At 56.5% G+C, this 23,766-nt stretch overlaps 2 protein-coding genes across 2 annotated transcripts; one reads left to right on the top strand and one right to left on the bottom strand.

Annotated features, from left to right (window-relative positions):
• Positions 1-1,089: 1,089 nt before the first annotated feature.
• POMGNT1 (protein O-linked mannose N-acetylglucosaminyltransferase 1 (beta 1,2-)) lies at positions 1,090-15,588 on the bottom strand. Its single transcript, XM_021528760.3, has 22 exons — positions 15,565-15,588; positions 14,612-14,805; positions 12,534-12,642; positions 12,046-12,161; positions 11,734-11,799; positions 11,218-11,331; positions 10,456-10,573; positions 10,064-10,162; positions 9,481-9,608; positions 8,823-8,893; positions 8,471-8,546; positions 6,974-7,057; positions 6,803-6,844; positions 6,575-6,633; positions 5,971-6,043; positions 5,536-5,664; positions 5,122-5,247; positions 4,910-4,974; positions 4,527-4,571; positions 4,222-4,357; positions 3,796-3,905; positions 1,090-3,545 (listed from the first exon to the last, which is right to left on the bottom strand). Exons 2-22 carry the CDS (start codon positions 14,720-14,722, stop codon positions 3,443-3,445), a joined length of 1,980 nt encoding a protein of 659 aa, XP_021384435.1. The 5' UTR covers positions 14,723-14,805; positions 15,565-15,588; the 3' UTR covers positions 1,090-3,442.
• Positions 15,589-15,805: 217 nt separating this feature from the next.
• Positions 15,806-21,632, top strand: LURAP1 (leucine rich adaptor protein 1). The gene is made up of 2 exons (XM_021528774.2): positions 15,806-16,009; positions 18,989-21,632. The coding sequence occupies exons 1-2, from the start codon at positions 15,818-15,820 to the stop codon at positions 19,676-19,678; spliced, it is 882 nt and encodes a 293-aa protein (XP_021384449.1). The 5' UTR covers positions 15,806-15,817; the 3' UTR covers positions 19,679-21,632.
• Positions 21,633-23,766: the final 2,134 nt, after the last annotated feature.

The raw sequence follows: 23,766 nt of genomic DNA, 5'->3' as shown, positions 1-23,766 counted from the left end.
CATGCCAGCACTATTTTGCTTTTGTTTAATTATCAGCCAGTCCCTGGGAGGTGAAGCAGCCCGGACAGGTTCTCCTTTGTAGGGCTGCACAAAGCCAGGGAGGCCGGGCTGGGTGAGAGCTGGCTGAGGGTGCCGCATGGGGCTGAGCTCTGGCAGCCACTGGCTCGGACTTCAGGGCGGGCAGGAGAGGGGACAGGTGCCTGGGCATCTCCTGGGACAGCTGGGAAAGCTCCAGCACCAGCAGGATGCACCAGGAAGTGAGCGAGACCCCCGCAAAAGGGCAGGATGATGAGCGACCCCGCTCATCTACCGAGCGCCCCAGGGACTTGGGTAATGAACCCTGGCACAGCAGCACCTGGGGGCGATGGGCCGAGGCTCTCCATCAACCCCCAGAGGTTCTCCCCTTCAAGGGGTTAACCTGCTTCTGCTGCCATCCCTGTTCCAGGAGGGGAGGCTCCTCTAAACAGCTCCCTGAGGTGGTCAGCACACGGAGGGTGTCAGACCTGGGCACACATCGCTCTGCAGGGCTCTGCCCCGGGCACTCAGACACAGCAGCTGGATCCTCCTCTCGCCCATCGTGCCCTGGCAGAGGCTTGGTGCCTCGGCAGGAGGTGAGAGCCCCTCAGACTATGTAAAAATCCTCTGTTAAGGGGTTGCCCTGCCAGAAAGCTGTGCTTGGTCCTAGGGAGGGGCTGTTGGGGGTGCAGGATGCAGCTGGTCCATGCTGGTGGCTGACACTCTCCCACTACCACTGTAGTTCTCAGGACACAGCAGCTGGGGTGCCAGGAGGAAGACGGGGACAAGTTACCAGGCAGCTCGTCAGAGTTTCCATCAGTTGCGGAAGATAAAAGTGATAAGGCTTGAGGAGGAAACGGCTCGTAAATCTGTGCCAGCCCTGCTGGCACTGCATGGCACCACACAGAGGACCTCTGGTGGCACAGGCCTGGGGCCACCGTTAGCCCACAGCCAGGCCTGTGCAGCCCTGGGCAGAGCAAGACAGGGGTCTGTCCTTTCCAGGCAGGAGCCCAGAGCCAGGGACCCCAGCCCTGTACCCTACACAGAGCCAGCTATGAAACACACGAGGCTCAACAGCTTTGCAATGTTTACTCTTGAAAAAATAATTCAATTCAGAAAGCATCAAACCCTGGTGATGCCACGCACCCAGCCCTGCCACGGCTGCCACTCCTGAGCCTTGCTAGGGGCACAGGGGGGATGGAGAACAGCACCCTGTGGGCCTGGCATGGTGTGTGGAGAAGGGGGAGCCCAAAGCCCACCAGCTGAGTCCTGCTGTCACTGACAGCAGGGAGCCACAGAGCCCTGTTTGGCAGGGGAGGAGAGGGGAACTCATGTTTAGCCATCCCCTATCCCTGGGACCACCTTCCCCAGCCCCAAGAGGAGCTGGGAAGAAGCCAAGCCTGAGCCCTCCCGAGAAGGGCAAGAGGATGCATTTAGTTTCAAGGGGAAGAAAAACTGAGCCTTGGGAACAGAGATGCCAGGGAAGAGCCACTTGGAAGTTCTTCCAAAGCAGGGCATGGGGAGCAAGCTACTTTTCCTCACAGAGAAATGAAGCCCCTTTTCCATCCTGGTAAAAGACCTGTCTGACCCTGAGGGCTAGCACAGGGGCCACCTGCCCACTGGCTGCCAGAGCAGAGTCCCAAGGAATGGCAGCACTGGGGAGGGCAGGGCTGAGCCCCACACCAGTATTGCAGCCTCAAGGGTGCCACTCTGCACGCTCTGGTTCCCTCCTGCATCCATCCCACCCCATCCCTACTGCTGGGGCAGGCATGCAAGGGACTGTGGGGGTCAGAGTCCCTGCAGTCATGCCAGAGCTGTGCTGCATCCACACTGGGATCATCCTGGCCAAGAGGAGTTTCCTGGTTCACAAGTTTTCATTCCTATTCTAGGCATGGGAGAAAAGCAGGGAACAGAGGGTGGAGCCAGGGGGAAAAACCTCCCATGACTGCACCTGTGCAGGCTGGGGGCTGCCAGCTCTCCATGCTGCTGCCTGTTATCCACCCCTTCCCAGGAGCAATAAATAAATAAATTAGTGTAGTGTAGACCCTGATGCTCAGTTCACAGTGAGAAAATGAAGGGTAAGAGCCCCTCTTACCTCACTCAGGGAAAGAGCTGAGCAGCAACTCCTTCTCCCAAAGGCAAGCCAGAGCACTGCTTCCCTGCCAGAGGCCAGGGGATGGGCAGAGAATGAATCTCTTGCTGCACAGATGAGAAGAGGAGCTGTACTGAGCAAGGAGACCTGGACTGGCCCCGCAAGGTGCAGGGACATTAGTACCAAATGGCTGGGGATGGGAAGGGGCCCTGGGATCCTTCCTAAGGCACGGAACCCCCTCCCTGTCCCTCTGCACGAGGGGTGTATCACAGTGGGAGGGCCAGGCTGCCCATCCCAGACCAGCTCATAGCTTCCCTGCCAGCAACTTACTGCAGTAAGGGTGGGAATTCAGAAGAAACTCCCTCTTCCTTCAGCAGAAGCAGGGGATACCAGGGCAGGGAGGATGGAGAGGCAGGGGACAGTACCACAGGCAAGGACCAGAGTGCAGCATCTCTTGCTCCAGATGACCATGGCACAGCTGGCGCCTGCAGCCAGGGGATGATGCCTGCTTGGCTGCTCCCTTCTTGCTCTGCAAGGCACTTTCACCCCTGCTCCCATGACCCAGGGGCAGGGCTGCTCCCCACAGAGGAGTTGCGTGAGGACAGTCTGAGCCAGAGCACGTGGCCTGGTTCACTTCCACCTACAACCACCTCCAGCTTCCAGAACGGACTGCCCTCATGCTGGGTGTGGGGTGTCCCCTCCGTGTCCACAGCAACTCCAGCTCCTCTCCAGCATTCCCTTCTCTCTGAGCTGGGCTGCACCAGTGCCTGCAGCCCACGGAGCAAAGCCAGTGTGCAGGAAGATGTCCAACCCAGCACAGTCTTCAAGGTGCATCCATCGTGCAGGTAACAGGAGTATCTGGAATATCCCCTCTTCAGCACTGTGTTCACCATGGGGCACAAAGCCAGCAGGCAAGAGTTAATAAATAACATCCAGCTGGCAGGCTGCAGCACCATGATGCCTTCTCAGGACTTCAGGGCCAAAAGGGAGAGCAGAGGCAGAGTTTTTTGAGGCCCCCCTCTAGGCTCCAGTTGAGCATCTCCTTCCTCCAGCCTTGCCCAGCCAGGGGGCAAAAGGAGCAGCGTTAGTAGTGTGTCTGTGTTAAAAAACCAAGTGCCTGGGATTGGGGTGGCATATCTACAGGGAAGGACCCTGTTCTGTGCAAGGGAAAGGGAGACCACAACAGGGGGCTGGAGGGAGCCCAACATCTGCTTTTGCAGCCCAAAAGAGGAGTCTGTATCCAGTCACCAGCCTCCGAGAGCTGCTGCCAGCTCTGTCTCTGCACTGTGGGGGTCTCTGTGCTCCCCCAGTCCCCTCTGCTTCCAGCTGCCAGCCTCATGTCTGCTCTGCTGCTGCCACCGCTGGCACTGCCACCGCCCCCTCCTCCTTGGCAGGGGGCTCCATGTAGATGGGTGTCACCGACGAGGGCTTCTTGGACCTGCAGGTGAGGGGGCTGGATGGGAGCATGCATAGCTGATGGGTCCCCTCAGGCATGATCTCCTTCCCACTGGGACATCTCCCAACCCTGGGAATGTATTCCGTCCCCCCGCCCACCATACTGATTAAGGAGTGAAGGTGGTATCCCCTGAGGATTGGCTGGGACAGAAGTGGATGATGGTGTGTGCCAGGCAGGGGACAGTGCCATAAGGATGGGGCATTACTGAGCCCTTTGGGTCCCTGATACTCACGAGTAGGGGGAGGCAGGGACCCCCACCACAAGGAAGTGGTTCTTCTTGCGGAAGAGCCGCCACAGCCCCTTGTGGTTCCCACGGACGTCCAAGTCCCAGATGTGGAGGCACTAGGATGGTGAGGAGGGAGGAAAAGGCATCAGAGCCTGGGGATGGATACCAGGGCTAGTGTCCCCCTGGCATGGGAAGAACCAGAATCCCTGCCCTCAGTGAGACACAGCAGAGAGGGCTGTACCCCAAGACTGGGGTGGCACAGGGCTGCATCCCTCCAGCTACACCAAGAGCTTCAACATCACCCAGGGACAGCAAGAACCCATTTGGTGAGCTGTGTCAATGCCAAGGGAAAACCCAAGAACAACAGCCAGGTGATTCCTAGCAACACAGAGACAGTACAGGCCTGAGGATAGGCCATGTCGGGGCCCTCACCTTGGCAAGTTGAGTCCAGGTGGTGAAATCTGCTTCCTGCTCCATCCTGATGAACATGACGTAGACCCTGCCCTCAGTGTCGGGCACGAAGGAGTCCTCACAGGGGTTCTTGCTATGGTCCAAGACCTCAGCTTCACTGTGGAAAGGGAACAAGGAGTGAGAGGGGGACCCCACCTTCTCCCTATTCCCACTTCAGACATCCAAGATGTGGCTGGGACCACCAGGGCCACCTCCACCCTTCCTTCTGTTCTGGCTGCTTCACCCAGCATGTCTTGTGGTCTCCTTGCCTTCCAGCAGGCACTCACCCCAGGAGCCGATGAATTTCTGTCTCATAGTTATCCTTCCTCAAGCTGTTGGAGGAGAGAACACGGAGATCAGGGCAGAATCAGATAGTTTGATCCAGATTCAAGATTGTCTCAGTGTAACACTAAAGGCATCTGGAACCAATAAATGGAGAGCAAGGACTGCGACACCTTCTTGAGATGTGGCAGCACAATCATGGCCCTTGAACGAGTCCACCTGGAGCACAGGGCAGCCAAACCCAACCTTGCAAAAACCACTGCCAGGACTCCCCAGCAGAGGCCAGTGTGCTGATGGCCATTCCAGATGGGAGATTACTCCAGCACAAGGAGACAAGGGTCTGACCAAGCAACTGCTTCATCAAGGTCTCCTTGTGACCAGTACTCACCTCTCTACATTTTTAAGCTGGACATTTGGAACTGTGTTGAACTTGTGCTTCTTGAAATAGGCTTCCTGGGAGAGAGGGTAGGGAAGGAAAACCAAGTTTGATCATGGTCAGCAATACCTGGAGATGACTGCAAGCATCCCCACTACTTGTGGAGGTGTCTGAGTCAGAGCTCAGCACCAGGACAGGGCTGGGGGCTGCAGGAGGTCACTCACGTGGAAGTAGCCATTCATGTTGAGCCCCACGATGCCGAAGTGGTAGGAGCGTGAGATGTCCGGGATGATGCACTCCCGGCCCTTCCGCTGCTCGGGCATCCGCATCCACATGTCCCAGTCCCAGAGCTGGGGAGGGAAACTGCTACTCACACTCCACTCTGGGGACAGGCTTTGGTAGTGTGGCCATCCAGGGACCTTTCTGGGTGCCCACACCAAGTCCAGCCCCTTTGACCCCAGCCCTGTGGATGTTTATGTACCTCCTCAAGTCACTGCTTGTCCCAAATCCATTCTGCTTGGGCATCCATCCCAGGATAGCCCCTCCAGGAGCTGTACACCCAGGGACTGGATGAAGATCAGGGCTGCTGATGGGCAGAGATGGGGGTGTAGAAGAAAGGGTCATTTCAAGGTACTCACCTTCTCAGGGGTTGGCCACTTTGGCTCCAGCTCATCCTTGTACAGGCTCTTCCGGAGCACCCATCCCAGGCCTGGCATGGTTTCCACACGGTACAGGAGCGACGGGTCCTCAGCTGTGTGCTCGTAGCCCTGCAACGTTACGGGCAGTGTTCAGCACCCTGAATGCACCTCTCCCCCACAAAAAAAGGGAGGCATCCTGCTCCACTGAGTTTCTCATCATGGCAAGAAGGGAACAGCCACTGGGAAGCACATGGCAGGGACAGGAGGGGGATTTTCAGGGACACTTCTGAAGAGTCCAGGGCTGGGGAGACAGACCTACTTAGGATGACAGTGGGGGCACACACCCTGCTTTAAAGGTAGAACCTGGACCCCAGTCTGACATGGAAACAACACAGGGCAGAGGTGGCCCTGCTGCACCATCCTTCCCTGACCCACCTGGTCATTCCAAGCAGAGATGCAGTACAGGCTCTCATCCTCCTCCAGCAGGTGTATTGACTGGCTCAGGAAGCTGAGGAAAGAGTTGACCCTAGTCAAACACCCTTCTACCATGCAAACCAAGGCAAACCCTCCACCAAGAGATGAGCCACCCCCAACTGCTGGAACTGCTTATCCCAATTTTCAGCCTGAGGTAGCTGATGCTGGTGGGAGACCAGGGGAGGAGCACGCAAACAAGCTAAGCTGCATCTCACCATGGGGAAAGGACAGCACTGTGTCCTGCCCAACAGTCTCTTCTCCTTAAGAAAAAACAGGAGCCTTATTAGACACTATCCCTGTCCTCTGGCTATGGGGTAGCTCCAACCGTGTGAATGGATCAGTATCCCCAAAAAGCCAACCAGGGAGAGATCCCCAACTCTGAAGTCATCCTGCATTGATTGCCAGGACAGTGGCCTCAGACTCTGAAGCCAGAGCTCAGTTATGGCTTTTGCCTGGGGTCTGCTCAGCCTCAGATAAGTCAGCTACAGCTGGCAGGGATCTGGCCTCTCTTCAGCATCCAAAGAGCTTCCAGGAAATGATCCCACATAAGAACCCCCAACTTTACCTAAAGAAGTCAACGGAAATGTCAAGATCTTCCTCCAGAACCACAGCAAATTTAGCATCCTGTAGGGCAAGGAGAACATCAGAAAGATGGAGATGAACAGGACAGAGCAGAGACATGAGCAGTATGCTGTGTCTCTGTGGTTCCTTGCCCTGGAGGACTGATCCCAGCTCCTGTGGGACAGGGATCACAAATACCAGGGGAAGGCTGTGCTGCAGCAGTCTCACTCACCGGGAACAGGTTGAAGGTTGCAGTCAGACTGGCTTTGTAGTGCTACAAGAAAAGACAATCATTGACTGTGTTAGCATCAACCTGGCACAGACCAGGGGCTGAGCCTGCCTCCCTCAAATGCTATTCCAGGTCCCTGGAAATAACTGTTCCAGGATTTAAAAGTTCTCTCACCTGGGAAACTCTGGCGTTTTTAATGCTGATGGGAGTGTGCTGTATTCCTGAGAGGCCAAACAGCTCCACAACATCCATGGGCTCCTGCAATGGAAAATACAAAGCTCATTAAATGTGTGGGTCATGCTCCCCTCCCCTGCCAGTGTCAGCTCCTCAGGAAAACAGGAACATCCCTTTCCATGTGGCTGTCTTCTTGGAGACTAGTGAGGCTCAATATAGACCCTGCAGCACAGAGCTTGCTAAACCCTTGTGGCCCTTCAGCATCACCATGACTTTGTTAGCCCTTTTTGCAGACCCAAAGTTGTTTCCAAGAATATCTGGGAGGTCCTGATTCCAGCGGCCCCCAGAGAGTGCAGAAAGCAAACAGGTAAAGCCAGGACCTCCTAACAGCTGCTTAATGGCAAGACCACAATCAACTCAACTTTCTCTCACAGTTGCCAAGAAAAGGACCTTTCTGACCAAGGACAGGGGTCAGAAGTAATCCAAATTTGGGCTGAGGTATCTCTGCCTGAAGAAGGAGCCACCAGGGCCTTCTCCATCCCCTTACTGTGTATCCCACCTCCGGGCCACAAAAGAGAGAAGGAGCTCCCATTGTACCAACCCTTCCCCCTTTCCCAGGTATCCACCATGGCAGCTCGAGCATCCAGGCTGCCCCCTTGTATCTAAGGGATGCTGCTCCCGTTGCCATGGCAATGGATGCTGCTATCTTTAACTGCTCTGATGTGGTGCAGCAAGAGCCTGCATAAACAAGCCAGCTCCCCTAGCCCCACAATGTGGCAGTGGTGGGAGACCTGCATGGGAACAACTGTCTCCATCCCAGGGCAATCAGGCAGTACCTCACTGGATGCTGCAGAGATGAGGCCCAGCAAGCTCCTGAGATGTACTAAGATCCCACATTGTCTGTCCCAGAGTACATTCCACTGCCAGAGAGACATGGCTTTCAGTGGGACTCTCCAGGGCTGTACAAGGTTGAGTGAGAGGAAGGTCTTTGCCTATAAAGGGACAGTTCTCCTCCACCTGGCCCCAGCTTTAATGAACCCCAAGCTCTGAGCCTTGGGAAAACAGTTTTGTGTCTCTTCACTTCCTACCCAGAATGGAGCTGCACAGGCATGGCTGGACTGGTTTGTTCCTCTCCATGTGAAGCAGCTGGACAGGTGGTGTTACACCCAGAGCCTGCTCAAGGGGCTGGCAATGCTCATCAAGTGAGAAAAGGGGGCTGGGAGAGCCCAGCATGTCCATCACGTGCCATTCCTGCACACCAACCCCTCCTGACACGGGGATGTCAGTCCTGGACTTTGGGAAAGGCCAGGGCAGCTTTATCCACACCTATGGCTTGGCTAACTTTGGCTGACTTTGTGTAGGAGCACGTGAGAAGCAGTGTGACACACAACAGGAGGAAGGTGATGAAGCTCTCAACTTGCCACCCTCCAAGGACCGGCCAGCACTGGGCTGGGGGAGCACGGAGCTGGCCACAGGGATCCCTGGCAATGCTCTCACCTCGTAGTAGCCATCAATGAAGACTGTGATCATCTGTGGATTGACACCCTGAGCTGACAGCAAGGAACGCAGCATCCTGTGGAGAGATGGAGGGGCCTGAGCGCAGCACAGCCCCAGTGGGCACAGGCCCTTCAGCACAGGGCTGTGCATCCCTTGGGATGGGGGAAAGTGTGCACCATTAGGGAACAGGACCTACCTATGCCTTCCCTTCCCCTCCCCCAAGGTCTGCCCTTGGTGCTCACACAACCCCAGGAGGAGGCTGGATCCTGCCAGCAGGACAAAGGGAAGGGCCTGGGCCATGCCTGGTCTTGTGGCACGGAGCAGAGGAGCTGTGCCCTCTGGGAGTGCTTACCTGTACAGGTAGTTGGGGCGATTCCCTGCAATGACAGCTACTGGCACATCAAAGACTTTATTGTCTTTGAGCTGGAAGAGAACAATGTGTGTGAGTGGGGGTGGGAGAGGCCATACAAACCAAAATGATCCTACACCACTGAAAGCAGGATCCAGGGGGTAGGCACCCACTGTTAAGACAGCAGAGCTGCACAGTCCTCCCTCTTGGCTCAAGGCCACACCAACCAACCAGGACGCCCTCAGCACAAATGAAAACCCTACCAGCTTCCCTTCTTCACCTCATCTCTGACTCAGCTCCAAAATCCCAGTTTGCATCCACTCGGAGACCTGTGTCTGAACCCTTCAGCACCATGCCAAGGACAGCCCAAAAGTCACAACAGCTGCTGTCTGTAGATACTCAGGCTCTGTTGCTTACATTGATATCCCTAGAATAGGGTAACTATTCCTGGCAACTCAGAGCAAAAGAATTTCCCTGCCCCAGCATGACCTGCCCACAGGTATTCACCCCACCTTTGCTGGGGCTAAGGGTTTGCCCAGGGGCAGTTTGCATCACTCAGCTCGTGCTTAAGGACAGTGCTCTGCATCAGTGGCAAAACACACCTGGTCCAGCCCAGCCCTCCCTCCTGGAGCCTTCCTGGACACTCTGGCCCTGCACTCACGGGGTCAGGGTTGAACTCGATGGGTGTGGGGTCCTTGCAGCTGCAGACGCTGCCGTAGCCTTCCACTTTGCTGCAGAACCTCTTGCGGCGCCGGTTCAGCTCCGTGTCGGGCCAGTGGCACTCGGCATCTGGAGGCACCAAGGAGGAAAACCAGACCTGTCACCCTCACAGACTCACCTTGGGTGCTCCAGGCTGGGAAACCACACACATGGCTCTCCCTGGGCTCAGCCAGCAAGCCAGTCCTTGGCAGTGAACGAGCAACACTCTGGATGCCAGATACAACCCCAGAAGCCATTCAGAGCCCAACCCCATCTCTCGCCTCTCTGAGCAGCAGCAGGTTGCTCAAGGTCAATAGTCAGAAAACAGACCAAACGAGGTCTGCTTTGGAGAGATGACACCTTTTCCATCCTCACCTTTCTCAACAACCATGCCTGGAATTACCATGGAAGTAGGAAGAAAGGGAGCTAAGCCCATTTTTAAAGCTGCCATCATAATCTCAAAAAGCATGACATGTCTTTGACTTAACACCAGGCAGCAGGAAGACATCTCCCAGAGACACCACAGAGCAGACTGTACTTCTTACCTTCCACAGATGTCAAGTGAACTTCTGTCTTCAGCAGAACAGGGTCACCCCATGTTGAGAGGGCAGGTGACTTGGCGTGCTTCTCCCCATACACTTCTCCTGGAGCAGGAACACAGGGTCAGAACTGCCTGCAAGGGCCCAGCCCCACTGTGTGACATGGGGCTGTCAGCCTGGGGGACAGCTTGGCACCTTTTCCCATTGGCCTCTGGCAAACTGCTGAAGGAACATGTTCTGCCTCCATACCCCCAGGTATACCCTTCTCACCCCAAGGAATGGAGCTGCCACTCTCTGGGACTTGCCTCCTGCTCATAGAGCCTGTTGGGGATGAGGTGTGTTTCTCTTCAACTGGCTTCTCCCAAAGGAAGGAGTCACAAAGCCTGTGCAAGACTCACCCCCCTTCTTCCCCACAAATGTCCACATGTCTCTCCAGCTCAGGAAAGGTGCAACTTGGCTCCCCAGGCTTTTCAGGACATTCTTGGCTGTCTCCTTGAGATGAAAGGAGCCTTCGTCCTGGAACAAAACACAACCCTGCAGCTCAGGTCTGGCTCCTGACAGGGAAAAGTCTCCCATCAATACCAGGGCCCACTCCTACCCTTGAACCAGTTGAGCCCAAAACCTTCAGAGTCTCTGTACCACTAAAGCTGTCAATGGCTACATAATGGCCCACAGGCAGGTCAGAGGAATCGTGAACTGTTTCCTTGGGACCAAATTGTTCTCAAGCAGGGCCATGTGTTAATCAACACTTCAGTCAGCTAAACACGGAACCTTGAAGCAGCACAGTGCTGCCTGCACAGCAGCCCAGACCTAGCATAGTCCACAGGGCCCTGTAAAGCCTGGAACTGGGAGCCAGAAGGATCCCACCACATCCTTCTATTTCCTCACATCCATTCTCCACCTAACCCCTTGTCTATTGCTGTAGGCTCTGACACATCTGCTTTTTGCTCTCCTGCTTTGCTGGGCACAAGCAGTACCTGCAGCAAGAAGGGAGAGCAAGAGGACAAGGGAGGTGATCCAGACAGGGAGTCACAGCTCCATGGAGATGTGACATTTAGTCCTGGGAATGCCTGATGACATTTAGGAGGCTACTGCCCAGATGAGTTTCAGAATATCCTGACTCAAGATGACTTTTTTTTTTATATTAGGGTCACACATACCTTAATGGTGAAGATTAGGATCCGGCCCCGGGCAACCATGTTGAGGAAAAGTACCATGGCTTCATCTTCGTGGGGGGAATAGGTGTCAAAGACCCTCTTGGCCATCACATGACCCTGTTGGTATTCATACATCAGATGGATCTTAAATACTACATGGTATGGACACACAGAATTATGGCAATCTGCCCTGGAAGCCTCACTCCCTGACCAATACAGGGAGTGGCTTTTCCGGTATGCCAGGGAATTAGCCCCCAGGCAAGCTCAGCCCTCAGGCTTTCCTGCACTGGTCCATGGGAAGCATCACCCAGCCTCACAACTCCTCCCCTGCCCGCTCCCCAGGGACAGCAGGCAGCACAGGGAAACAGTGCAGGGACTCTCTGGATGACCGTGCCATGCTCTGCAAGCTGCACACAAAAAGCATTCAGGGACTTCCCTCCTGGCTGCCCTGGCCTCAGGCACCCAACAGTTCCAGAGCAAGGACAAACTGCCCAGTTTAGAGACACAAGGATGTTTTACCGTGGCCTGGTTTAAGACGATGACGTGGATCCCTCTTCCCTGCTCCCGAGCCTCATCTTCCAGGACCTGCAAGTGGATAAATAATGAGAACCATATACCAAGACCTCTTCTTATTCCCTGCCCATCCTGTGCAGCAGAGCCCTCATACGAGAGGCAAATCTCTTTGGTTTTGCTGACAGCAGTCATGGGTGCCAGAGTAGAAGTCCTGGAAGCAGAATTTCTTGCCAGTCACTTGAAGTGTTCTCACCACTGTTGTTTGTGGCTTCACCCTTTCACCCTCTGCTCACAGGACAGCCAGCACCTGTCACTCACCGTTGTCCCATCCACAGCCACATAGACCTTTGATCGGCTGGAGTACACCTCGACATCCAGGACCTTCTTGTTGTTGACAGGGTGCCTGGGGACTTCCACATTCAGCATTTCATCATCTACGGCAGAGAATTCCCAGTTTCAACCAGTCATGGCACCTCTAGCTTGTCCCTGCTCTGTGCTAACCGATCCAGAAGGGTGTGCCCAGCAGGCACCCCAGCCAAAGAGTCATGGGTTGGAATTTACAGGGATGGTAGGTATGGCAAAATACCAAACGACAATGGTTCTGACCCCACAGAGATATCTGCAGCCAAATGTGCTACAGCCTTCAGGAGACAGACCAGGAAGGGAGCAGCATTTTCTATTAATTTTTGTTAAACCCACATGCACAGACCTGTTTTTCATGATGCACCTGGTCACAAATTAGCCTTGCCTTAAAGAAACTCTCCAGTTTCCTTGCTTTCAAAGCACAACAGGATGCTTCCCCTCACCATAGTCCTGTGCAGACTCCTCCTCCTCCTCATAAGCAGCTCTCCTGGTGTCCAAGATCAGCTTGATGTTCACAATTACAGTCACAAGCAGGAAGAGGACAGCACCTGTCTGCAATGCAGGACGTTTTGTGTTAGAAATTTGTAAGTAACAATCCCAAAACCAGCCCACCTTGGCATGGCTGCAGGGCACCCCAAAGAGATCCTGAATGGGATAACAAGCATCTGACATTTCCCCTGATTTTTGCTGAGGAAAGTAAAGAGAAAGAAATACAGGTGTCTGAGTTTCATGATGAAATTCATTCATCAGCTGGAGAGCACTGACTCCTTGATATGTGAGAATTAGCCCACTCCAGTGTATCTGTTTCCAGATCTGTGAGCAGATTCCTGCTAAATTATTGCATCAAGGTTGAGGGTCCCTGCAGGCAAAGAATTTTGTGATTCAGAGTTACAGCTCCCAGGGTAACCTTAACTTCTGCCTCTGCTGCAGCATCATTCTCTCATCCATTCCTCTGGAACCAGAGGATGCACTCAGGGTGTTCAGAGAAGAGATGCTGTGCAGATGAATCAAACAAAGGGAAGAAGCTGAGGTCTGATTTCAGGAAACTGCATTGTACCACAGGCTGCAGAGACCAGCCTGCAGCCTTACTATCTGCAGCAAATTTCAACTGCAGCCCTTGTGGATGCTGACACAGAGGGCTTGGGAGGTCCAGGGGCTGCAGAACAGACCCTTGATTCTCTGAGATCATTAATGGGGCTGGGATCAGACTCTGGCCTGCCCTTGGTGAGAGGCACTAAAAGGATTCCTGCCCTATCTGTCCAGCTACTGCCTCAAAGCTCCGTGTTGCTGCTATCCCTGCCAAGCAGGTCCAAGGAATAACTGAGGAAAATGAAAAACCAGCAATAAGACAACACAATGGTATAAATGTCACTATGGCATTTTGGCTTGTTAATTTGCTGTTGACTCAGGACTATGAGCACCTTTTGGGATTTGTGCACAGAAAGCTTTTAATTAAGCACGAACACAGCTGTGGGCTCATGAAGAGGCAGCAAGGCTACCCCACCAACTTGCTGAGACCTTCTGCCCTGAGCAGCATGAGGGAATAGCCCTGGTGAGCAGAGAAAATAAGGAATAAGAATTAAGCAAGACCAGCAGCCAAGTCTAGCAGAGCTGGCTTGGTGAAAGGTAACTAATGAATGCTTGGCTGCTATGGACCTAGCTATTCCATATCTGCAGCTCTGGTCTACCTATTTTAAGCCAAATTTTCATCTGTGCTTTAAGCAGTGCCCCGAAGTATAGAGATATGTGCAGGTTCTAGCCCATTGCCCCAGCATAGTGAGCAATGCCTGCTTCAATGACCAGACCCATTCCCAAGCCTTCAACACACTATCAGATATAGAACTGAACAGTCTTCTTGCCCAGGGAGCCCTCACAAGCCTTTGTCCCTCCAGGCACAGGCAAAACCCTCTCCTGCTCCCTCCCACAGCAACCAACTGCCAGATCCCATGAGCTCCTCTCAGGAAAGGCCTCTTGTTTTTCTGCCATGGGGCCAAACCTTCCTGTCCTTACAGCTCTAGACTCCTCCCTGGACACCGTCTCCACCAAGGATTAGGTGTTTTACAGCACAAGCAACTAAGCCTGAGGCTGTCCCAGACACCAGCTGCCTCTGGGGCATGAGATCCTATTACCAGACCCTATTTCCTCTGTCCACCTGTTGTATCTTATACCAGGCTTGGTTTGCAAATCAAACAGCTAAAGGCTGAGCTCTGCAACAATCAGCATAGGTTCAGAGCCAGGTTTCTAGCCGAAACCTTCCCAAGACCACATGGATAATTGTATCTGCTCCCACAGTCAGGTCTCCACAGGTCTGCTGGCAGCTGAAAGGAGCTGCTGCACATGGCAGACCCTTCCACACACAGGCACTTGGAGGCAGCTTCTTGGGGAACAAGTTATGCTTCCTCAGCGTGTCAGGTCACCCAGACTGCCAGCAGACGCACTTCCACCCATGCAGCTGCTCCATAAACTTGTAAATCCTGTAGATTATCCTTCCTAATCTACGGCAGGGCCACGGGTGACTCACCTGGCACAGCTTCCGCAGCGCACGCTGGTTCATCAGCTTGTACTTCCAGGCGAGGTACCAGCTCCGCTTCTTGTGGGGCTTCACAGGGGGGTTGGGCTTCCACTCCTCCATAGTCCTGAGGGCTGGCACGGGGCAACCGTGTGGGGCAGGGGTCAGGATGTGCGCTGCTCTCCTCTCTTGTCCATCGGGGCTCCCTGCAGGGATGGGTGCAAGGTGAGGGAGATGCTTTCAAACCCTCTCCCCAGCAAGAAAGAGCCTGGCACAAGCAGTGGCTGTGGAGGGCACTGATGTGCTATGAGCAAAAGCCCTTTGGAGTCTCCCTGCCTGCCAGAACTCCTGCTGGGAGCAAAGCAGGAGGCCAGGCTTTGCTGCAGGGTGAGGGGAAGCCCCTCAACTCATCGGCCAGTGACTGCCTCTGCTCCAGGCCAAACCACCAGCGAGGCTGCTGCAGTGCCAGGGGCCCACTCCCACGCTCTGGGAAAGAAAAGCAGCCCAAAGTCACAAGCAGACGATAGAGCCTGGACCATTGCTACGGAATGGGCCTCAGTGGGTCCCTGGTGGAGAGACACCCGCCCCAGCAGCAGCGCATCCCCGCGGGGCACGGGCAGCGGCACGGGGGCAGCGCGCTGCCGGGGCTCCAGCACCGCGGGGCACAGCAGCCGCGCCGGCGGGAGGCCGGGCGCCCTGCGGGGAGCGAACCGCCGGGCCTGGCCGCCGTGTGGAGCCCGGGCAGGGCCACGGACCTGTGCGGAGCACAGCGCGCCCGGCGAGGCCGGGCAGGGCGGGGAGAGGAGCGCCGAGGGGCCCAGAGACATTCGGCGGGGCGGCGGTGGCGAAGGGCACCCAGGCGCTGCGGGCGGGGAGGGACAGCCGGGTGTGCGAGGGCGGCGGGCAGAGGGGGAGCCGGGCGCCCCGGGGCCGCGGGGAGGCCGGAAGGCGCGTGCCGTACTCACGGGGCGGCCGAGCGGGGCGGGGCGGGGCGGCGGGGCCGGTCCCGGCGCGGCTCCGAGCGCCCTCCGCGCCGCTTCCGGCGCCGCAGCGACACCGCGGGGGCGCGGCCGGGCTGGCCCCGCCCCGGGCCCGCCCCGCCGCTCCGCGCGCCCCGGCGGGGCTCGCTGGTGCGCGGGCAGGTGGCGGCGGGGGCGGGCCCGGGGCGGGGCCGAGCGCGGGCGGCGGTGACAGCGCGGCCGCCGCCGCCCCACCCGCATGGAGGGCGGCGGGGAGGCGCTGCCCGCGGACCTGCGGGACCTGGCGGGCAAGGTGGGACGGCGCCCGCCCGCCGTGCTGCTGCGGGGGCTGCGGGCCGACACCGCCCCCGCGCCGCCCGCGCCGCCCGCGCCGGCCCGCGGCGCCCACCTGCCGCTCGCCGAACGCCTCCGGACGCTGCGCCTCGAGCTGGTGAGTGCCGCGGTACCGGGAGCGCTGCCGGCCGCCACCCCCGGTACCTGACCGTCCCGAGCCGCGGTCACCGCAGCCGCCTCGGGCGGCCGCCTGCCGCCCCCGGTGACAGTCCCGAACAGTGCTCGCGCTCTGCCTGCGTTTTGGGGAGCCCCCCTTGCTCCGCCTTAACAGCCCCCAGCTCGCACCCCTTCCCCGGCCCACGCAGCATCCACCCCCCGGGGTCCCGCTCGGCCACCGCCGTCCTGCCCCCCTCGCACCCCCAGACGCCGCTCCGGCGGGGATCGCGGTGTCCGGGATGGGAATTTAGGGCAGGGACCTTCGCCAAGGGCATGGTGGTGGATCTCGTGTCCCCCGGGGGTGACCCCGAGGGTGACAAGGCACAGGCATCGCTGGGAGCTTTCCCGGGGTTGGGCTCCTGCGGGGGCTTCTCGGGCGGCTCGTACAGGGCTGCGCTGCGGTGCAGCGGTTCCCGGGGGCCGTGGGAGTGCCGCTGGCAGCTTTCTCACCTCCCTCTCCGCGGAGGGAGCAAAGAGCGGCGATGCCTGCGCCTCCGGGAAGCGTGGCGAGGTTGGGCAACGGGTTCAAGTGCAGCTGGGGGAAGGGACTCTCCCACGCACGAACATGCCGAGCGGGTGGGAATGAGCATTGTTTCCATGGGGAAACGGGCTCGATAGGTCCGCATCCCTGCGTGCCCCCGTGGGGCTGGAGCACCACCCAGCCCGAGCGCTCCGCTTTGGCTGATTCAATGTTCCCTTCGGTGCGGGAGCTTTCATCCTCCCTCTGCTTTCATCCTTCCTCCGCACCGGCTTCCAGGCTGCACCCTGACCGGAGGAGAAAGGTCTCTGGGCCAGTGCGGTGTTTGCCCTGCCCAGGTGCAAGCAGCCTCAGCCTATGGCCGGCAAGGCCTGGCTTGGGCCGGGCATTATTCACCTTGGCTCAGAAAGGAATTTCCTTGCCCTGCCCTGGCTCTTCTTGCTGGCCAGTGAGGAAGTGGGGACACTGCACACCCAGGTCAGCAGCTTGGGATTGAAACCCAGGTGCCAAAACCCAGCACAGGGCTCCCCTCATCACCCCATCCCCATGAACAGGGACCAGAATTCCCCCCTAGCAGCAGAAACCAGCACACCCAATGCTCAGAGGATAAGCTGGCCTGGGAGTGGGCGGTGGGAGGAGAATTTAGCAAATTCCCACTCTCGCCTCCTGATCTGAGGAGGAAGATTTATCCCTAGGGCTAGGTATCTTGAAAGGAGAAGGCGCCTGAGGTTTCTTGTGTGCTGGGGAGGGGGGCAGGGCTGAGCCTACCCATGGAGAGCATGAGGAGGAGTGTGACAGTCCCCTGTACAGCCGTCCTTGGTGCGAGTTCGTGCAGTGAACTTCAGTGTATCTGGAGGAATACAGAGAGCAGCCTGTGCTGGATCTCCTCCCACAGTAACCATGACTTGCTGGAGAGGGGGTTTCTTGGAGTGCAATGGGGAGGTCAGGCTGCCGTGAACGAGCAGCAAATTGATGGCTAACTCCATCCAGCAAGCAGTGTAGAAAGCAGGGAGCGTTATCCCACCCTCTGCTTTTGGGTTGGCTCCCCGGGCATCTCTGACAGCTGCAATTCTGCACGAGGCAGAGAAAAATGGGGAACCCCCCCACAGGGGTTTCCAGCTCTCCTCCTCCTTCGTCATCTCCCTGCCAAGGCCAGATGCTTTAGCAGTGCGTGCAGAAAAGTTCATTGTAGGCAGTTTTTTAAATAACTTGCCTAGAAAGGAAATTTCTGTACTTGGAAGCTGGCTCCTGCCCCAGTCCGGGCACATCCCTGCTATTTTTTATTTAAATCCAGCTTGAGGAGCATGAGGAGGGGGTGGGAGGGCTGATGTTGGGGCTTTACAAATCTTTGACCTTTTTTTTTCTGTCGTCTGGAGTGAGAGGTGTCACGTGCTGAAATCCTGGCTGGAGTTTTCCCAGGCTCCTTCCTCGGATGCTTCTATGGCTGTGCTGGCTGTGGGACCGGAGGCAGGGATCTCAGGAGACTGTGGGGTCACCCGTGGGCGGGCAAGTGACTCCCAGGGTACCGGATGCTGAGGATCGGGCTCTGTGCTTGAAAATGATCTCTGGGGAATGCAGGGATTTCTGTCACATCTTGCTGATGCTGGGCACAGGATGTGTTTGTGGAGGAGTCCATGGGCATCTGCAGCCTGCAGTGTACGTGCCCTGCAGTGGGTTTTCTCCCTTTCTCCCCATCGTGGCTGTATTTCCTTTCCTGGCAAAATATTTGCGTCCTGTGTAGGGGAAATCCAGTGGCTTCTGGCGGCCAGTATCATACAGACAGGAATGTCTTGGCACACAGGGCTTTCCATTAGGAAAACAGATGTTTCTGCAGCAACTGAGGTTTGCAAAGAGCTTCCCCAGGCTCGGAGGGGCAGGAGTCAGTGAGGCGAGTGGTGTGATCAGCGATGCCTGTCCTCCCATTTTGGGAGTGATTTGGATCTCCAGATCCTGCCGTGTAACATTGCCACCAGGCTTGGTTCAGACCCTAGGAGGTGAGAAGTAAAGGCATGAAGGGGCCAGCCCGGGGAAGTGCTGGTGGTCCAGCCAGACATGCACTGAGCAATGCCTGATCCTCTTGCCCTGCCAGCAGCCTTCCAGGTCTTGGAGGATGCTCTGGGATCAGATCTGCATCCAATACTGCCAGTTCCTTGCTTAATTCTTGTTCCTATAGAAGACAGCAACGCAAGTGCCCTGTATTTATTTCCCTGACGGGGTTTTTGGCTGGTGGTGGCTATAAGCTGTTGGTTGCTGATGGCCGTGTCCCCAGGTCTTGGACAGGGCCCCTTGGGATGGTTCCCTGCAAGGTGTTCTCTCGTACCATGCTCTTCATCAAGCAGCTTAGGAGCCCTGTGGCCACCACAGTGACATCTCTGTTGGGCTGGGCTGGGATATGGGACCCCTGGGTCACCTCAACCCCCCCGTGCTCTGTCTCCCCCCCAGGCTTACCTGCGAGCGGTGGACGTGAAGATCCTGCAGCAGCTGGTGGTGGTGAACGAGGGCATCGAGGCGGTCAAGTGGCTGCTGGAGGAGCGGAGCACCCTGACCAGCCGCTGCAGCAGCCTGGCCAGCAGCCAGTACAGCCTGGTGGAGAGCCAGGAGGCCTCGCGGCGGGGCAGCTGGGACAGCCTGCAGGACCCCAACGACAGGCTGGACAGCATCTCCGTCGGCAGCTACCTGGACACCTTGGCGGATGACATGGATGAGTACTCCCACAACGCTGCTGAAACTGCCGCTGCATCCACATCGGGCAGAGCTGTGGCCAGGGCAGAGCAGGATTGGGTCAGGATCGACCTCGAGAGGGGTCTTGCAATGCAAGAGAAGGACACAGAGGAGCACGAGTGGCCCCACGTGGACCTCTCCCCACCTGGCTTGCCCCAGGATCACCGGTTTGCTAAGGAGGCTCAGGTGGCCAATGGGTATTTGGGCCAGCAGTCCCCCTCTCTGGAACCAGACAGAGACACCAAATCACCACCAGGGGCCAGGGAGAGGCTGGGGAAGGGAAATCCAGATGGGAAGGCTTGGAAAGCTGAGGCTGACCTTGAGAACTGCAAACTCAACAGCAAACTGCACCTGGAGTACGATGCCCACTGGCGCTGGCTCCAGTCACAGGATGATGTGACATTCTTATAGCCCGTGACTTTGCCTTCCCAGTCCAGCTCTCCCAGCTGCCCACTCTGCTTCATTTGTCTGTGCTTGGGAGAGTTGAGGTGGCTGGAAAGGGAGAGTTGGGGTGGCTGGAAAGGGAGGCCAGGCTGGCTCGGTGGGCTGCACTGTTCCTCTGATGGCCTCAACAGCATTTGGTGATGCAGCCATAAGGGACTGGGTGCCTGCCCTGTGGCACATTTCTGGGAGGGAAGGGGTGAAGCGGGTCCTGGTAGATTTAATCCTTTGCTCTGGGGTGTTGCTTGCAGGTGGATGGATGCCCCTCTGTTGTCCTTGGTGGTGGTGGTGGTGGGAAAACCTGGGACAGTGGTGTTCCTGGGATCTCTCCCTCTAATCCTCAGCTTTGTGTGTGCAAAAACTAGGGACCCTTCCCCTAAAATGACTACCTGAGAGGACAGGAGACGCTGCCATGCAGCCACAGCTTGGTGGCACCAGCATGCTCAGTGTGTGGCAGGACCATCAGCAGGGTATCCCTGTTGGATCTGCTCATTTCCATCATTGTCTTCAAGGCCAGTGTCCATCCAGGGCAGATCAGACCTGGGGTTTGGCCCCAGCACATGGCAGATGCTAAAAAACCCTTCCCTGCAGGTGAAGCCCTGCCTGGTTTAGATGCCTCTATGAATCCAATCTGAGGTGGGGCTGGGCAGTCTCTGCCCGTGCCCTGCAGAGGAAGGATGATGGTGCAGACTTCCCAATGTGATGACACGACAATGACAAAGCACTGGGTAGGAAATGGAAATCCAGTTCTCCCAGTTTGTTCCTGGACTGTCTTCCAGCTTGGGAGCAGTCCTGCAGGATCCCTGGGATGTGGCAGCACATGGGCAGCCTGGCAGAGCCTGCAGGGCTCGGACTCAGAGAGGCTCCTGCTCTCCCCTGACACGGTGTGAAGGTGGGGAAGGCTGAGTTTCTCTCTCTTTATGATGAATGGTGGCAGGTCTCTGCCTTCTGCCAGCAACAGAAACATGAGGCTGCTCTGTTGGGGTGGATTTGCAGTGACTCTGCCCTGGAGACATCTCTGTCTTTTTAACCTTGGCTTCTGCCTGTGCCTTTTGCTGTCCCCACCATGCCTCCCAGCACGCCCCTCGCTGGCTTGTAGAGCATGGCTTGCAGCTGGAGCTGTGTGAGAGCTTGGCAGGACCTTCTGCCTTCACCAGATGATGCAGGAAAGGACCTGAGCATCCTGATTCAAGGATGCTCTTCCACATTTGTGGATAACCCCAGAGTGTCCTGACTTCAGAACCCATGGGTACATCTGTCCCCAGCCAAGTGCTGTGACAGCTTTGCTGTCACCATCGTGCTGTTGTTCCCTTGGCTGCGTGGGTCACAGCTTGGGTCTGTCTGTGCTGGGATGGTAGGAGTGAGGACATTGTCTCAGGATGTCACTGGGAAGCTAAGAGAGAGGGAGGTGACTGGCTGTGACCTTCCAGGTGAGAGATGTGAGCTGGCTGTGGTTAGAAAGGTGCACAACAGGTTCAGCTTGGTGTCTCTGAAGCAGCATCTTCAGTGGAAATTACCCTCTGTTCTGAGAGCCCCAAACACCCTCCTTCCCCTGCAGATCCTCAGAACCTCCCTGGATGGATGTGGAGAGCAGGACAATACCCAAAATTCTCAGAGATGGCACCTGTTGAGGACTTGGGTGAATCCCAGCAAACTGGGAGTGGGTTGTCTTATGCAACAAGCATCCATCTGCCTGCCCTGCAGCAGCTGTGCTTGGCTTGCCATTGCCTGTGAGTAGCTTGTGGCTCCCTGCTGACACTGAGCCACCGTGTCCCCAAGGCTGGCTGTCCCCTGCTTTCCTGCTAACCCTGCATGCAATGAATCAGCTGAGGGTCCCTGGGGGAGACAGGGTAAGTCCTTTGGCACTGTTAAAATAATTCTCAACAAAAAATAGCTGGCTTAATAAATGTTTGTGTTTCTCCCAGGCCACGCTGTTGGTGCTTTGCTGAGCTCGTGATGTTTCTAGGGAAAGGGGAGAGGCTGTGGGATGGAATACCCTGGAGCCTCTGGCAGCCCTGCAGAAGGGCAGGTTTAGCCCCAGCCTTGAAGCAGGCACAGTCCAAGTCTGGGCATCTGTCCCTTCTAACATCAGTGATAAAAGTCACTTTTCCTGAAGCAGCTGGGTACCAGGGCACATCTGCTGGGAGCAAGGATGACTGTATTGATCCTGGCTGGACTATGTGTCTAACAGCACCTTCACCCTTCCTGCCCCATATTTCCAAAGAAGATCACTTTAGGTGTTAGCCAGCCCTGTTAGCTGTGCTGGAGTCTTTGTTTCCTGTGTTCTGCAGTGGCAGCTTTGGCTCCCATGGCTTCCTCCACCCAGGAGGTGCAGTGTGCATCTGGGTGTAGAGCAGAGACTTCTCCAGCCCAGCTGGGGTGGGAGCAACACAGCTCTGATATCAGACTGTTGGGATTTGCTCCTGGGTGGATCCCTTTAAAACCACTAGAGCCAGTGCTCATGCAAACATCAGCTTTTCCAAAGCAAATGGAGTTGGCTTATCCAGCCCTGCCATTCCCAGCCTCAGCATCCCTTCTGGCTCACGGCCTTGACACCGTGAGTGTTTGCAAATGGGGAATTGGATGCTAGAGCCAGCAGGACTCAGCAGGATTTCCCCAGTTTCTGCTGGGCTGAGGTAAAAAATAGAATCATGAAGAAAACCTTAGACAAAAAATGCCCAGCCTTTTCCTCTTACAAACTAGACCTCAGCAGTCAGATAACCCTGCAGAACTTTTGCTGGGGCTTCCCTGGACTCTTCAGCCCAGCTCACATCAGCCCAAGGTGCCTGTAGTCACAAAATCTGTGTATCCCCCAAATCCCAGCCCTCGGAGCTGGAGGGGTGGATGGGACCTCGTGGTTGTCTCCCTGCTCTGTCTCTGGCTGCCTGGATGAGGGATCACCCATCTTTGGGCTTTGCCCAGGCACATGCAGAGCCAACATCCCAAACCTTCCCTGGGGAACACCCAGGAACCTGTGTCTGGCTGACAGGTGGGTGCTGCAATGGGGTGCAGAGCACCTATGGGTGGGAAACAGCCCACAGCACGGATCCACAGCCTTCCTCCTGGTCTGCCTGGCCCTGACCCTGCCTGCTGATGTCCTTGAGCTGCTCTTGGGCTGTTCAGTGCTGGTATCAGGTAAGAAAACAAGCAGATAAAGCAGGCGGGATCCCAGCCCTGCCAGAAAACACCCACCTCTGTTACAATAAAAACACCAGCCAGCCAATTTTTTTTTCCAGATATACGCAGAGATTAGAGTGCCTTAACGAGGCAGTAAAACACTTCAATAGCTCTCCTTGCTTGTTATTAAAATGTCCCCTGGGCTTTCCCTTGCCTGTGTGCAGCTCAGCTCCGAAAGGGCCTGTCCCCAGAGCAATGCAGCCTTTTAAACGATTCCTGTTAGTTCCTGTGGGGAGGAGGCAAGAAAATATCCTTTTCTCAGGGGGAAAAAGAGCACGGTCCCATGGTCAGAAGGGAGGTGGCTGAACTCCATGGCCTTTGGTCTGGTGGCCCCACATCACCCCATGGGCTGGCTGGCATGGGGAGCATCACTGTGGGGTGACCCTGGGAGTGGGTGCAGGGGGTGTGTGGGTGCAAGCACAGCCCGTGGGGCTGGATCACAGTGTCCCCACCCTCCTCTTACTTGGAGATTGACCCAGTTGTCTGTAACCCTTTCTGGGGAGCAGCGCTGTGAGCAGAGCTCTGGTTTTCCACTGCCTGACCCGTTGCAGACAGTGTGGGGCAGGAGAGGCCAACAAATGGGACAGGAAAGGCCAAGTGTAGCCCCCAACCTCTGCTCTCTGCTCTCTGTTTTGGCAGTGGGGATGTTATGATGGTCTCCTGGGCATGGCTGAAATGTTGGTGCTGTTTGCAGCAAAGTGATCCCCAGATCCCCAGGAAGAGCTCCATGATGCCAAAGCTGCCTCCAATTTAGGACAATTGAATTCAGCCCAGTCCTTTGGGGCATGGTACCCAGGCTGGCCCCATCAGCCAGCTCTCCTTCAGCCAGCACCCCTCACCTAGCCTGCTCCCCACAGGGCCCAGGAACCCCCAGTACTGGG

Source organism: Lonchura striata, chromosome 9 (genome assembly GCF_046129695.1).
Source record: "Lonchura striata isolate bLonStr1 chromosome 9, bLonStr1.mat, whole genome shotgun sequence".
Lineage (NCBI taxonomy): Eukaryota > Metazoa > Chordata > Aves > Passeriformes > Estrildidae > Lonchura > Lonchura striata.
Note: the sequence above shows the minus strand (reverse complement) of the source record. Positions and strands in the feature narration are given on the sequence as shown.

What these genes read in the sequence shown, in the direction of transcription:
- POMGNT1 (XM_021528760.3), bottom strand. Translation starts at nt 14,722, where the DNA reads ATGGAGGAGTGGAAGCCCAACCCCCCTGTGAAGCCCCACAAGAAGCGG. An exon ending in CAACCTTCAACCTGTTCCCG is followed by an intron (nt 6,634 to 6,802) that starts GTGAGTGAGACT and finishes CTTGCCCTACAG; the next exon opens with GATGCTAAATTTGCTGTGGT. An exon ending in ATTTCCGTTGACTTCTTTAG is followed by an intron (nt 6,044 to 6,574) that starts GTAAAGTTGGGG and finishes CTCTTTCCTCAG; the next exon opens with CTTCCTGAGCCAGTCAATAC.
- LURAP1 (XM_021528774.2), top strand. Translation starts at nt 15,818, where the DNA reads ATGGAGGGCGGCGGGGAGGCGCTGCCCGCGGACCTGCGGGACCTGGCG. An exon ending in GGACGCTGCGCCTCGAGCTG is followed by an intron (nt 16,010 to 18,988) that starts GTGAGTGCCGCG and finishes TCTCCCCCCCAG; the next exon opens with GCTTACCTGCGAGCGGTGGA.